Source organism: Euprymna scolopes, chromosome 24, assembly GCF_053919585.1.
Source record: "Euprymna scolopes isolate OS-2025 chromosome 24, ASM5391958v1, whole genome shotgun sequence".
Lineage (NCBI taxonomy): Eukaryota > Metazoa > Mollusca > Cephalopoda > Sepiida > Sepiolidae > Euprymna > Euprymna scolopes.
In genome coordinates this window covers 56,720,233-56,736,946 of record NC_136505.1, presented here as the reverse complement: position 1 = coordinate 56,736,946, position 16,714 = coordinate 56,720,233, and the positions used below count along the sequence as shown (strand labels likewise).

Here is a 16,714-nt window from a genome sequence, read left to right as displayed (position 1 = left end):
TGGAGTTGGGGTAATTTTACTTTTTTATGATTTGAAATCATTTGGCTTAACGTTTGATTAGCCAATGAAAATTGGAAATTTGAAATGAAAACAGACGACTTTTAAAATAAATTATAAAAAAATCATCCAGACGCCTGAACAAAACTTAATATATTGCCAGGAGACGAATCTAATAGCCCCAGAATTGGTGTGCAAAACGTGTTTGCAGAGGTCTTCTATCAAGAATAAAAAAGGGCGTGTGTGAGCGATAGTTTCGCTTGGAGGTGCACTAATACTAAATAGTTACAGTGGGCCTCCTTGCGTACCGGAACACTTTTTTCCAGGTCTGAAATGGAAATATCCAAGTATTTGAAATTTATTTATTTATGGTCACATTCCACAAAACATTTATATAAAAACACAAGAAATATTGCACCTATTCTTGAAGCAAAAATAAAAAAAATAGCATAAAAACTATAAAAAAAAACATGTAAAAAACGTAAGTAGTATAAACTTTGAAAATACATTTCGCTGTTTTTTTTTTTACTAACAATTCTTGTAAGTAAAAATAAAATTAAAATAAATATTTATGAAACTTAATATAGTTATTTTTGTTATTTGTTGATAATTTTTGTTTTATTTTTGTAATGAAAAATAAAATAATAATAAAAATATTTAATAAACTTAAGGAACGTTTTTGTTGCATTTTGCTAGTGTTTTGGTAATAAATGTTGTTAATTATGTTTCTCAGCGTCTTTTATTTCGTTCGGCTTGTTTCGTCGATTCTCGTCAGCTGTCGCTCGATCCCGAGCCAACGTCACGGAAATCCGGGTCAAAAGAAGCATGTGTACTGTTTTTTCTTCTTTAAAATAGAAAAAACAAACGTAGATAGTAATGAGTACACAGACACATCTCAGCACTTCGATTTTTTTATGACGTTGTTATATTATGATATAAAAGCTTTTTTACAAATAGATAGTTTCGACCAACTCGACAGGCAATAAAATCGTATGCCTTCACTGTGCCGGGGAGTCTTCTACTCTGAAAGTTTCTTTTCCCCGACCTTTAGACTTCTCTTCCATCATTCTGCTCTTCCGACTGCACTAAGATGCAGAAATTTAAGTGTAATGTGAACAAACATTACTGCACAACTCCCTACCTAGAGTGTCCACGTAGGCATGGTTCCCTAATCACAGTAACCCCTTATGCTTCCGTGGAAATTTGCCTTGTTTGAGATAAAAGTGAATAAAAATTCAATTTTATCTGATCATGTTATATACGTATGAAAAAGAGCAAGATGTTCTGATAGCAATCCCTTACTAAATTAAACAATAGCAATGCATTAGTTAGCAGAACAACGAATTATTATTAATCTATATGTACGTTTGTATGCCTACTAAAAACTTTCGTTAGTCGCATCGGACGGGGTCGTAACCAGTACCATCTGAAAGAGCGATTCTTCGGCCGCGTATGTGAAAATTAGAACAAATGTTAAATTATTTGAAATAGAAATAAAGTTTTTAACGAAGGGAGGCTTACTAAAATTGTCTCTTTCTAAACGACTTCAAAAACTGCGCATGCGTCAAGCATTATATTTTGTAATTAATTGAAATAAAAGAATTTCTAGCGTCATTTCGCAATATGCGTTGTGGGTCATTGGATGAGGAGATTGCCTTGTTTAAATACGGTTGTTGTTTTTAATTTCAGCGTATAATTTATTAAAACAAAAAACAATTTCCTTATTTCGATTTTTTTATCAAAGTTTTAAATAAACTGAAATGGAAGCTTTTATTTAAAAGAAATAAAATTACAAAAATGACGATAAACAAGAAACACACTTTCTATCATTTACAGTTTGTTTTATATTTTTAAAATTTAAACAAATGTAAAGGATTTTTATCCTTTGGATAATTTAATCGGTGTTTTTTTTTTGTCGGCGGTTAATTAAATTAAAACAAAACATTTTTCTTATTTAGAGGGTTACGCAATGTGATTTTTGACATTGTAACTGCTAATTTTTTTTCTCTTTTAAGAACACATTAAGTCAGACCTAATCATTTTTATAACGGTTATTACGATTAAAACAAATTCCACTTTGTTATTTTTAAAACTGAATTATTTTCAGTTTGTTTTCATTGCAACAGAAAGTAACGAACACACTTTTCTAGGCTTAGAACATTAAAGAAATTCGCTTAAACTGGAAAATATAGTTATCAACAAGCTTCTTATCTTTGTATCCCTTTTGCCGAAATATCTTGTGGAGAGGTTTTCACGTACTTCTTTTTTTTGGGGGGGGGGCGATTACATTTTCGTGTTTTTATCCGTTCTTTTAATTTTTGAAATTGTTTTGGATGTAGCGATTGAATAAGAAGCTGTGTCCAAACCGAACTTTATGTCCACTCGGGCAACGCCTGGTATCCATTCTAGAATAGAATAATGTTAAACAGAGAGTATCGATTTCCGCTTAAGTTGATACAATTGGATCAGTAAAATTTATGCATAAAATATAAAACTTAAACAAGATCGATAAAATGAGAATTACTAATTTTTTTGAATAGCTGAAATTAGGATTGATCATTCGTATTGTATTATTTGAACGATTGTTCTCATTTTGCAAGGACTTGTGGCGTAGTAGATAAAGTACTTCGATGAATTCAGTTGTAAAGTTACTCTTTTCTGGAGATAGAAGATTTACTCCTAAAATCATACAATTGCGAATTACTTAGGATTTCTACCTAGCCATGGCTGACGGAACGAGAGCATGCTACCCCCGTGGATTAAATAAAGAGTTTTTTCTTAGAAATTCCGTACAGATTTCAGAGTTCGACAGAAAGATTTTCGAGTTTGACGAAAACATTCCCAAGTTCGACAAGATACAACTGAAGAATGTTGGAGATTATATCGGCCGAAACGTTGTGAAAATAACACTCAAGATCAGAACATTTGTCCAAATAATGTAAACAATATGAATGAGAGTAACTTATTCTAAAACACCCCGAGTTACACCACTTATATCTGCATCATTTCAAATATACTGGACGTTTTTTCTCATCAAACTCATTAATGGAGCCGACATGGAAAATGATATGCGCACTACCTGATTAGGTGATAGTTGTGCTCGTGGGTCGAGCCCCGCTGCTTTGTATACTGTGACTGTAATGAGAATGGGGCGTTGGTATTCCTAAAATAACAATGTTAACCCAAACCCAGGGACATTTTGTAAAAAAATAGTGGGCACAGTCGACTTATTCTTGTCTACGAGTAGGCAGAGAAGTAATTTAGCTAACCGATATGAGCGCAATATGAGTCGACGAAGTTTACCTCGTTCATCAATCGTTTTCTACGTTTCGTTCTGCGCATGTCGCGTTAACCTTTTGGCGATTCTCTCTCGTAACCTCCTGTTCGTGCTTCCGGTAATCTTGTTATTTTCCTCCCTTTCATCTGTTTTTCCCTTTCGTTGTTCCTATCAGCTTTTAAATTACCTTATCGGAAAACAGATTCAAATCCATACAATATTTCCTAGAAAGTAACTCAGTTGTGTGCTTTAGAGTGTGAATATCCTGATATATATTTATTCATGCTGTTGGCTAAAATTCGTTATTCACGATGTGAAGTTACGTTTTTATCATCGGATACAGATAATTACAGGATACATTCGATTTAACACATAATTGGACCAGGTATAGAACAGAGTGCTATGCCATGCGATAGTCAGAACATGTCAAAAGGTGATCAAAATGAACAATGTTCTAAATCCTATGGGCATCTCCTAAATAGATTTTATGCAATCTTGTTCATGCAAAAACAAAATATATATAAGGAAAATAAGGTCTAATATAAGACTCAGAAATACAACTATACAGCCAAATAATCAACCACAATATTAGAAGTATAAGGATTATATTTAGAAATGCTATATATAACGAATCAGTTCATACATATATATATATATATATATATATATATATATATATATATATATATACATACATGATGTGATTGATAATTTAAAATTCAAAATAAAAATTAAAAATCTGTTTCATAGGAAGGAACACAACAAAGTCAATAATTTGTACGATCGTTTCGGAAACGATGTTTGTATTGTGATAGACATTAAGTCATGGACAATAATTTTGACAGTTTTTTTTCAAACAAAGTCTCCTCATTCTAATCATTTGCATTTTCTTTGTATTTACTACTACTCTCATTTTGATTAGTGTATAATTACTGTTCCGATATTGAGTGTTATTAACTGAATTATTCGGCCGATGTAACCTCTGACATTTTACATGTCTATCTGTTAGAAACCGGAAAATCTGCTCGTATGTTCTTGTTCCGTCAGTAATCGCCGGATAGACGTAAATGGTTCGCAATTGTATTCCTCGTATTGTCCGCACAGAGGATAGAACCATCAATTCTACTCTGAATTTTGAAAGCCTTAAACTAACTTGTTTTAGACCTACTTCTCATGGGTTTCTACTATAATGCAAATAATCAACGCTCATTCAAAAAATCAGAAATCACGTGCTTATAATGCAGAAATTTACACGTAATCTAAAGAGACATCTTTGTGATAAACTCTCCATTCAGGGTTCCATCCCTTTCATCAGACTTCTAACACAGCAGCCCCTTAAGTTTAAGTGGCAATATGTCTTGTTTGAAATGAACAAAATAAATGTTGATTTCGTCGATTGTTTGCTATGTTGTTCGTTCACACCAATATTTTCTATTAAAATTCTATGACAGTTTAGGTTACTCAAACGCACTATGTTCATATCACACCCAGCCTCGTATAACTGCTCTGTTTTCATTGATTAGAGACGAAATTCTTAAAATAATATCGCTTATTCAATATAGCATTAAAGGTCACCCAATGAACATTGTCATATTCATTTTTTTAATTGAAATGTGCATCTATTACATTCTTTTTATAACCTATGCACGTTTGTAACAATCAAATATTTTTTTAATTTATTTTCTCTTCAAAAGGTTAGTCACAAGCTCAGGTGGGGGTTTTAATGAAAGTGCTTCTATGGAAAAACTTGGATTCGAACTTAGCACACCCAGATTTTCAGTCCAGGTCGTAAACCATTTACCCTTCGCAAACATCCCTTAAAAAAGACACGACCTTAGGTTAGTTGAACCGGCTTCTTCTGAAGGAGGAAGTGTTATTGGAATATTAAATTCAAAAGCACATGTACATCCCGATCAAGGGAGATGTCGACGTAAGTTTTTTTCAGTTATTGCCGATGTCGAGTTCCTCAAATATACAGAGTCCTATATTCATAAATGGTCATAAATTCATTAGTTGGTAATGACTAATAGTCCAACGTTGTTTACCTTCGGTGATCTAACGAAAACCGGTGTGTTGATGAGAGTCTTTTATATGCAGTTTTGAAATCCCTGTTTATTAAATATGTAGGACAGAATTTGTTTCATTTTCTTAATAATTCACGATTATTTTTTAAAGCTCATTAAGGTCGAACTAAGTTTTCAAATATATATATTTGCTCATAATATATTTGAATATACACGAAATTCGACTGGATCCTCCAAGAGACCCTTACAAACTCTTATAGTTCTTTTTTTTTGTGCGTTTTTGCAGGTATGACTTTTGTGAACATGAATCTTTTTGAAGAGGTTACCTAACCAAAAGTACCTCAGGGAAGAAGAGGGGAACGCGACTCGACAGTTTGGTGACGGTATGGAACTCTATGAAATACTCATCATCGGAGGTAAATTGGAAGTTTAAAATTTACACTTTTATATTATATCCATGTTTTCGTATACACTATGAGTAATTACACAAACACATGTCCGTACGCACTCATCTTAATACCGCTAACACTCACTCACACACACACACACACACACACACACATATATATATATATATATATATATATATATATGGTTTTCTTGTAACTATTCCAAGAGTAATATTTTCCCGTTATAGTAAAATAGACATTAATATAATATAAATAGTACAATACCAAATATACTAAGTTTGTCTGAAGCTCAATGATATTCAGAGCATATAAAGTTCAATTCAAAATTCTTGAAAGCACGTTCTTTTATTTTCTCATGATTTGTTTCGTTAGCAATCTTCAACAAAACAACAAAAACTATGTTATCAGTATTTTTGAATGTATTAAACTCTTCAGACTCTTCATTACCGATTCTCTTTGACATTTCCGATTCCGATACAATTGCTTGAAATTTAGAAATATATTCTTGTTTTGTTTATTTAGAGTGGTAAATTGGCGCAAAACCCATGTAATATATGCATATATTTTCACAAACGTAAAAATATATTTGTTAGCGTTAACCTATTTTTATTAGTTTTACTGGGACTGTAAAATCAACAAATAATTATTATCTCATCATCTACACAAGCCGTGGAAAATTAAGCTTTAAATAAAAACAAAATACCAATGAAAAGAATCGTTTTTTTTTTGCATCGGAAAATAGATACACATTTTTCCGATTCCGATACCCCGAAAAGTTCCGAGTTTTTTTTTCTGATTCCAATTAATCACACACACACACACACACACACACACACACACACACACACACACACACGCACGCATATATATATATATATATATATATATATATATATATATATATATAAACACTGAATAATACAGCTTTGAACAATGCCGGTATTAAGACCTATCTCAATTTTGACCAATTTATGATCTCTTTGTGTATTAAAGCAATGATCCAAGTGAAAGTCATACACTATATATCTTTGAAGCATTTTGAACACAAAAAATAATTTATTTGATTCTTGTAATGGCTCCTTTTTTATAACACATGTATGGTTTCTAGGTTCATCACTGCTCTTCTACGGTTACCGACTTAGAAACCTGATAGAAGAAAAAAGTAATTTGCTTAAGCTTAAAGACAAATATTTTTTTTTAATTTCAAGCGAAAACAAAAGTTAATATAAAGAAAAATAATGTACAACGTCAATAGTATTTCAGAAATATTGCAAAAGAATATTTTTTTATCAAAATATCTTTTTTAGAAACCACTATGTAATTTCAGGAAGTTTTATCAGATAACTTGCTGCATTGGAAGGTCGAGAACAGACGCAATGCGCTTCAATAAATAGTGACGATAAAGAGGCACTCATTAAGCCAAGTCAGTTCTCGATAGTCATACTTGCCTCTGGTTATTAATAAATCAAGAATGTTGAGTATGTCTCGCGTGACGGGAACCCATCTCCTTAAGCATTGGCTGGAACACAAATCTGACGAGAGGACCGGCATATTTTGATTGTTTATGGTTTTCTACTGATGTTCCTGTATGTCCAGGATTTGTTGCCGAACATATCACTGGTATAGGCTCAAATATGTCGACACACTTTGCATTCAATGTGAGCGACTTGCTATTATTTGCAAACGTGAACATCCTCAAACCATCAGGCCGTTTATCATCCCCTATGAAATAATGAAAACAATCCGACTAAATCCCATAAATACAGAAGATTAAGTACAGGAGTTGTTACAAGATAATTTAAACAGTACAAATTTAATCGAATATTTTAATCACATCTAATATATATAGGGTAGTTGTCTATGTGTATGTGGGTTTATATGTCAAACTAAAACTTTAAAAATATAGAAAACAGTCCACCACTAAGCTGGTATTGTCTTAATCGGCGTTGCCTCGAGTGTATACTATCTAACATTTGGAAAAATATTCTGTACATATTTACTCGAATATTAAAATCACATACATAAAAGTATTCCAATAGTTTATATTCTACAAGTTTATATTAATTCTGAGTTCGTGTTTCGTTTATTGGATTCATTTTATATTGATGATTTTTTTCAGCTTCTCGTAACAGAGTTTAATTGAGAAAATATTGCAACGCAAAAAATAAGAGTATCTCTCAATAAAAAGTGGAACCGCTATATGTCTTAGAGCTAACATACTGAAGAACATGACAGAGTTCAAGGATTAATAAGAGGTCTCCTGTAACGGGATGACTTCCGACCGAACTTCTACAGATTGCAGGCGTTAAGGTATATTGTGGGAAGAATTCACCAGACTAATGCCACCAACGTAATTATAGTGAATAATATACTATCGACCAAAACGGTTCCCTGTGTATTAACTTGAAGCATTTACCATAGGAAACCCAAAGTTAATTTGCATCATAGTTGCAAATGTTCAATCTAATTCTTTTACTTTTGTATGTGACTATCTAGATGCATATATGTATTATATTTACTTAATACTTAAGATCGTTAAACACATAGTCACTTGAGGACTTGTGGAAAACAGAGCACTTATATTAGCGCTCTCTTGTCTATAAAATGCTTGTGCAGCCCCTTCAATATTTCTTGGTGAGGGTTTCTCATAAGGTTAGCAATAAACTAACTGCTTTACAAAGACAGAGTAAAACCTCAGAGGATGGGTATCTTTAGACTAACAGAACGATACATTAATTTAACAACAAAGTCACTGTTGGATCAGTGTCGGAGACGTATCTTCGACTGATTAGGAACATGCCTGCTCAAGCAGTCTCATGCAATACGCTTATTAACAGTGGCGATAATGATGTGACAGCAGCGCAAACGGTGGGTTTAGAGTTTTCTTTTTTTTGTTGTTTTTTAGTAGGGAAATTTATCTCAGCAAAGTACGAGAATCAGTTGTTTTTATTAGAGCTATGGCAACAGCACATTCTTTTCCTTGTTTTGATTCTCAGGTATATATCCATTGATATCATATGTTTTTATGTAGAGTGATGTGGTTCTCGGTTGAGTAATTGTGTCTAACTGTGTCCGATATATACTCGAGAGTCAAGACAATAAAAATAATATGCTGTTGTCATAGCCCTAATTATGAGGTACGTCACTAACATGCCGGACAGCGTTTTATTGGACAGACATATTTTGACAGAGCAAAACTTGTTCTGCACAATGTGAAATTCATAATAAAAGTATCGTATGTATTGATTGTCCGATGAGGAAACACTCATGCATTATGCTCACTGAAAATCTCCATTGCACAACCTATACATGCATACACCATTCCCTACATTGGTGCAAAGTTTCCGTTTTTGAACGTGTATTTAATTCTTAGAGAATACCCACTGATTTAAACCTTTTGTCAGACTTGATTAAGCCTGTGCAATAATTTATCACTAGACGTAGAGCATCTATTAATTGTTAACAAGTTACATGCAGCAGACTTGGTAAATATATTATCTATTGATGGCCTCTAGCAACGACAACGACCATGTTTGCAATTCACCTACTTGCAGTCCCATAATGCATCACTTCACGTAAACGTGTTCGCCGATTATTGACTTTATCGCTTCATAACGAGTAGAACAAGACGGAAGTCAGACACAGGTGGTTATCCTCTATGTCTATCTATACTGTCAGATTTCTTGATTATTGGCTCAGTTCCTTCATGCTATAAGCATTGGAACACCACGTTCGACAAGCATCAATTAATGAATGTCAAGGTTTTTTTTAGTCGCGGTTGAGTGTGATCAAGTTTCTATTGCTTTCAAGAGTACTAGACCTGTCTATTATTATTATTATTATTATTATTATTATTATTATTTTTATTATTATTATTATTATTATTATTATTATTATTATTAATAATAATAATAATAATAATAATAATAATAATAATAATAGGTTAGTGCAAAAATATTGTCGTTTTTTGACGTTCAAATTTAAAAGATTATAATTCCTTTCATAATAAATAAGCTTTATTAATCAAAATAAGAAGCATTAGAATCGACAAGTTTATTTATCCTATTAGCATATAAATCCAGAGTTCTGGAAGCGAGGAAGGCATTGAAGGCCGATTCGGCATCATCTCGGCTTTTGAAGCAATTTTCGCGCAGGAATTTGTCAAGATGTTTGAAAAAATGATAATCTGTGGGTGAAAGGTTCGGTGAATATGGCGGATGTAGTCCAATTCGTTGAGCTTCTGCAGGGTCAGTTTAGCAACATGCGGGCGAGCGTTGTCATGGAGGAGAATTGGCCCCTCCATATTGACCAATCTCGCCCATATACGTTGGAGCTTCTGGTGCATTTCGTCAATTTGTCGGCAGTACTTCTCCGCCGTAATCGTTTCGCCCGGATTCAAAAGCTGTGATAGATGAGACCGGCCGCAGACCACCAAACAGTTGCCATAACCTTTTTTGGTGCCATTTAGGCTTCAGGAAGTGTTGTGAAGCTTCTTCGGCATCCAACCACTGTGCCGAACGTCGCCGGTTGTCGTAGAGGATCCACTTCTAATCACGTCACAATCTGCTCGAGAAATAGGTCGTTTTTGTTGCGCAGAAGGAGCGTAGATGAAAACCTAAAACGACGATTTAAAAAAAAAATATCATTCTATTCATGTGGCGCCCATTTATCCAAATTTTTAACTTCCCTATTTGCTTTAAATGGGAAACGAATGTTGAGTGGTCAAAGATCGGCTTCAATTAAGGCTTTTAAATGTTCGTTATCAACCGCTGTCGACCGGCCGCGACCGTCTTTATCATCGAGGCTCTCGTCACCATTGTGAAATTTCTTGAACCACCGTTGTAACACACATTCGTTAGTAGTTCAAAGATCAAACGCATCATTGATATCATGAACTGTCTAGGCAGCTTTTCGGCCTAGTTTGAACTGGAAGAAGAAAATCGTGCGGATTTGAATTTTGTCCATGCTGTCGAAAAACCTGCAATAAAACAATGAATGATTGAGATTGAGAATGGTAACGAGTAACACGATTAGACAGAGCTAAAAACGCGCTTCCAAATTATATATATATATATATATATATATATATATATATATATATATAAATTAATTCAGAAATCATATATAAAAGTAACTTATGTGAGAAAACGATATTGTTTTTGCACCAACCATATAATAATCAAGAGATAAGCGTGAATTATTTCCTTTAAAATTACTAATATTTTAATTTTGTGTATTTTATTTTATTTTTATAGTAACTTAATTATATATCCCGAATTTTGGCATGACATGATATTAAAAAAGTTGGGGTCCGACACTAATCTGTCTACTTTCACTATACACCCACCACCTCCTTATTTTTGATCAAATTGGACACTTGATATAGAATAAATATGCTCACACCGCTAAGAAAGTGCACTTGCCCAATAGAAGGAAACTCAAACGAAGCAGTGCTAAGAATATCTCAAGAGAGAAGGGATGAATTCTCATGCAAAATTGTTACTTTTATTTGAAGGTGGGCATATATTCCAACTTCTCCTGATAAAAGAGTTCATGAGACGTTTACGTACCATACTTAGTGTTTTTATGTATTATCTGTCAATGTCTGTCCGTGTCTTTTAAGTACGTATGATAGCCCACGTTGCCTCTTGTCTAGATGAGAGGTAAACAGTATCCCTGTAAGAGAACCACAGGCAAAACAATTCTAGGCTTGATATTGCCACAGACATCACAATATGAAAATGTCTAAAATTGATAATACAAAACATAGGACACAGAAAAAAGATCGGTCAAGTCAAAACTTCAGTACTCAAAATTAAGACGTCGGAATAGATATAATTGTGTCATAAATGATGTATGAACGTATTTTATTAACGCTTATTATAAATATATTTTAAATATTAAAAAAATATTTATAGAAATGTAAAAACCCAACAGTTTATTTTTATTGTTACATGATAAAACAAGAAGTGGTTCCATATGGTTTTGTATTTCGCTTCATGCTTAGTGACTTCCGTTTCATAATTGGGAAAAACCGAGTCCACTTCCGACGTCTTAACTTTGAGTACGGAATTTTTGGACTTAACCAAAAGATCTAGGTGTCATAATCGGCAGGTGATCCCTCGTTGGTCAGCATGAGAGACCTGATCGTCATCGTATTAATGTCGGCTCTTTTAATTCCATAAACAAAAATTGTGCAGATACCGAACAGGTAAATATTTTCTCTAATTTCAAGTGTCAGGATAATACAGATCAAATACAGAATAGCATAAACTATTATAAACCAAAAGATCATAGAGGAAGTAATGTACAATAAATAGAATAGACTGGTAATAGAATGCTAGTACAGAAGCTATCCCAAAGAACGAGGTTATCGGAACCGGATGAAAGAATTATGGGAAATGTCTACTGACCACCATACAGCAGAAAAAAGGATTGCAGACCAAGCTAACTTTATTCTTAAGAGATATTGGCTCTGAGATCTAGAGCTAATGGAAATACAACGAAAGATCAATGATGGAATGGACCAAGAAACACCCCTCACTGGAATTCCACACGTAGAAACTCTATGTGTACAAGGCATGCAAAACTTAAACATTACAAACATGGAAACGGGGATCTAGACAATAACAGAACTAATTGAGAATAAGGCAACTGAAGTAGAAAGCATGCAACTTATGAATCAAGAAAAAACAAAACTCCCATCCCTAATGGAACAAGAGTGAAAGAAATTAAAAGCAGGCACAGAAGGTGGCCAAGCTCCTCCTATACATCCAAACATATTACAGACTTGAAAAGCTTTATTCATGCAGGCGGTAAGACGGTAAGTATGAAATTTTTAGTGAAAAAAAAATAGGAAAGAAGATAGACCCACAAAACCAGGATGGGAAACAGGCGCGAAACACAGATCAAAGAATTTTAAAATGTGTCGGAGCGATAAACACGAGGAAAGCAAATCGAAAAAATGGAAAAGGGGAAATGTGATTCGTAAGAAATCTTGAGAACTGGCGAAGAAAATACCAAAAAATAAGATTGAGACGACACAAATACAAATCGAAACAGTGCAAGCAAAAGAGAACATTTGAAAACAATGAAAACCAATACTATTAAAATGTAAATGGAGGTAAAAACAGAATGACCAGATCCGACTCAAACAAAAGTCTACTGAAGCAAGATATGGACAGATCGATAAGATCCCAATAAAAATACTGAATTGCCGAAAGACATAACAGAAGAGTTACAGAGAATCGAGAGGAGAGAATTTAATTAGCAAGAAAACACTTTAAATAGCTTTAAGAAAAATGGCAAAGTGTAGAGTATAAAGGTACGACAGAATGCACGCATACTGATTCAAAAAATTAATAACAGTACATAATAGAATTCATAAAAATGAAAACATGTATTAACGAAGCAGATGTGCGAGAATGGATAACGAAAGGTAGAACTGGTACTAAGGGACGCAGAAAAGGAATGATTTTTACCGACTTTATATTAAAAGGAAAGACGGAAGAAGATAACCAGTTTGTGTATAAGATTGTGTCAATGACACAAAAAGAATTGGAAAAATGCATAATACAAAACACCGAAAGAAGAATTACCGCAGCAAGAGACACTGAAAAACAGAACAAAATATAAAGAAAAGGGGCAAGGAGTGAAATAACAAAAGAAAAATGGGAAAAGAAAAAGCTACACGGATGATTCATAAGGATCACAAAAGATGAAACAAAAACACTTGGACATGGCTACGAAATGGGCATCTAAACAAAAAAAAACTGAATTTAGTAATAAGAGTCGCACAAGATAATGCGATAAGAACCAACTGCATCAAAGCAAAGATTGACAAACCACAACAAATGCAAACTGTGTGGACAAAGAGAGAAAACAATAAACTTCATAATAAGCGAATTTAAAAAACTAACCTCTAAAAGAATACAAGACTAGACACGATCAAGTGGAAACGAAAGTACACTGGGAATTATGCAAACGACTACGTCTTGAACACCCAGACAAATGGTACAAGCACAAGATGTCAGTAGTACTTGGAAACAGGAACCACAAAATCTTGAGACATTGACGTATGAACAATTAAACATATTCAAGAAAAAAGACCAGGTATCGTAACAGTTAACAAAAAGAAAAAGGCCTGCCAGCTTGTAGATTTCGCTGTTCCAGCAACCCGCAGGGTAATGAAAATATAAAGAACATGATCAAATACACGGAACTCGTCAGCAAACTCAAATGGATATGGAAGATGAAAATGACCAAAATAAGACTAATAATAGTGGAGGCACTTGGGACAATTCCGAAAACTTCGAAAACAGTATGGGAGAGATCGGAATCAAAGAGATGGCTGAGCAGATACAACGGATAACAATTATGAAAACGGCTGAAATATAAAGGAAAACCCTTGAATGCAGACACTAATACAGATGAACTACAAACGCTAACTGGACATATAGAAATTGACACAGAAGTAAAACAGAAACAAAGAAACTCCTCATGAAATCATGAAAGCTGAAACAGTATCATTGTAAGTTATCCCTTACTCCTAAAAAAGTGTCATCATAACTGACACCACATCAAATAGTCGTGAAGGGTCAAGAAGGATGGAAAGACGGAGAGAATGGAGCACTAATTATACCTCACCTGAATGTATGCGAAGAGGACTGGGACCCTGGATAGGCTTGATATCACTCAAATTCCAGTGAAGACCAATTGTTGTCCGCGAGAAATCAATGGTAAACGGCTATTGCGATAACGCACGTTTATTTGCGAATGTTATCGAAAGATATGGAGAGTACTGGAAATCTGGGGAGATTTGTTGTCATTCAGACTCCAGGGAACACCACTGGTTGTTTTTAAAGAGAAATCGTTGATGATAGCCTGTGTGAATAATGAAAGACGTACAAGAGTAGAGGATCTTTTTTATTGAGTTATTTTTATGGAAATCGCTAGAGACATGGCAGGAAGCTACTTGATATATAAGGAACTAACGAGAATAAAAGATCATTATTGCAAAGACAGAAAATGCCTGTTGGCTTCGTACTTGAAACACCAAGGTTTATATAAATAGATATATAAATATAGCTGGAAAAAACAGTCAGATCTATTCACTGTTTCCTTTGTCCCGGCTTGTTTGATTCATTGGTCTAGTAGTCTCAATAAATCCGTGCTTCGATATCTCATTTTAATAGAACTTCCTATTCTCGTAGAACTGCAAGCATGTGGAACCCTCCTCCTGCTGACTGTTTTCCTCCTACCTTTAGTTTTGTTCTTCTCAAGACTAACGTAAAGAAGCATCTTCTGTCTTTAAAATAATCGTCTTTCGTTCTTTTTATTTGATTACATCAAATATGTGTAGTCGAAAGCCATTTCCATAAACAATATTTTAGTACTGATATTGTTCGTTATAAAAAAAGTCTAAATTTGATATATGATTAGTTGACAGTGAATGTCTTCCTTGGATGACTAACAGATAAACACATAAAAAGCATATAGATGTGCATAATATATAATGTTATATAATTTTAAGGCAGATTTCACATAAACCTGCCTTAAATTATATATACATCAGTAAATTGCTCTATCTCATGAAATTTAGGCGGGCATAAAAAAAATTGATTAAATACATTATGGTGTCGAATGGTTCAGGGTCGCCTGACGAAGTCTCATTGACTGAAATAGATGGCTGTTTGTAGCGACCAAATGTAACTGTTTACCCTCGAAGAAATTATAAAAAAGTACATATATACTTATATATATATTTCTAATTTTTTGTTCTTTCTTTTCTGTCTTTATTTTAGCTGCGGTATCCATCTTCCTCTTTCTTCTGGCCATCGTGCTCTATATGCTGTGCAATTACACGCGACAGAAGGGTGACTATGAGACGGAGGAGGCGAAAGCGGCCGGCGACTATGAAGACAATATCAGCATGGCTTTCATGTACAGCCCCGATAGCGGCCTGCCAATTCAACAACGAAGAGAATGGTTTATATGAAAATAGCAAACCATTTAATGAAACGTTTAGATAATTATTGATAACAAATTTAACATTCGCCGTCCAATGATGACACGGATCTAAAAACTTACTTGTAAACGCCCTACATATCTGTCCTTGTGTCAGACTTGGTTAAACATGGTACATATCACATTACTAACTGCCTTAAATTATAAATAAATCATTAAATGGCTCTATCTCACGAATTTTAGGCGGTCATAAATATTTGAGTAGATGCATTATTCAGTGAAAGCAATTTGATGAAAATAATGGGGTTTTTTTTCATATCGGCTGAACTCATTTTCACCACGGAAACCTTTCTTCGTAAGAATACTATTATGAGCACATATGCTGGACATTTAAGTCTTTACGTTCATAAAACATCATTTGCATTAAAGCCATTTTGTAATTTTTTATTTTTCATGGTGTAAGAGTTTTTCGGAATAATTTTTATTCCATTTTTGAATTTTTGAGATGAGGATTGATTATTTGTATAATTTGGATTATTCGAACTACTGTTCTCATCTTGAGTTGTTATTTTCACAACGTTTTAGTCGACGAAACCTTCGACCTTCTTTAGGTGTATCTTGTCGAATTCGGGAATATTTCTATCAAACACGGAATCTGCACGAAATTTCGTAAAGGACCCTTTATCTAATTCACGGGGGTAGCAGGCTCTCGTTCTGTCAGCCACAACTGGGTAAAAATCCTCAGTACTTCGCAATAGTATTTTGAGTGTCGCTCGTACTGACGATCGAACCATAAACTTCCCAAAGAGTAAGTTTTACAACCGAATTTTTACCAAGTACTTTACCTACTACGTCACGTGCCATTGACCGCAAGGTTACATTGGCCGAAACGTTGTGAAAATCATACTCATGATGAAAACACTTGTCTGAAAAATAAAAAGAATAATTGCTATGTTTGACAGGTTTTGGTTCGAATAGTTCAACCACTGTGTATAGAAAACGTGGATAGACCAACACAATACAATCTATATGGTAAGCAT

General features: G+C 33.9%; 1 protein-coding gene across 2 annotated transcripts in view; it reads left to right on the top strand.

The window, feature by feature from the left end:
- Window positions 1–16,121, top strand: part of LOC145246718 (uncharacterized) — a 143,064-nt gene extending 126,943 nt beyond the window's left edge. The window contains exons 2-3 of one of the 2 annotated variants that reach the window (XM_080108462.1): window positions 5,585–5,714; window positions 15,512–16,121. In XM_080108462.1, coding sequence (XP_079964588.1) covers window positions 5,684–5,714; window positions 15,512–15,705 — 225 coding nt within the window. In that variant the 5' untranslated portion in view covers window positions 5,585–5,683 and the 3' untranslated portion in view covers window positions 15,706–16,121. The remainder of the gene's footprint in view (window positions 1–5,584; window positions 5,715–15,511) is intronic. The other variant, XM_080108461.1, reaches the window with a different exon arrangement.
- Window positions 16,122–16,714: the final 593 nt, after the last annotated feature.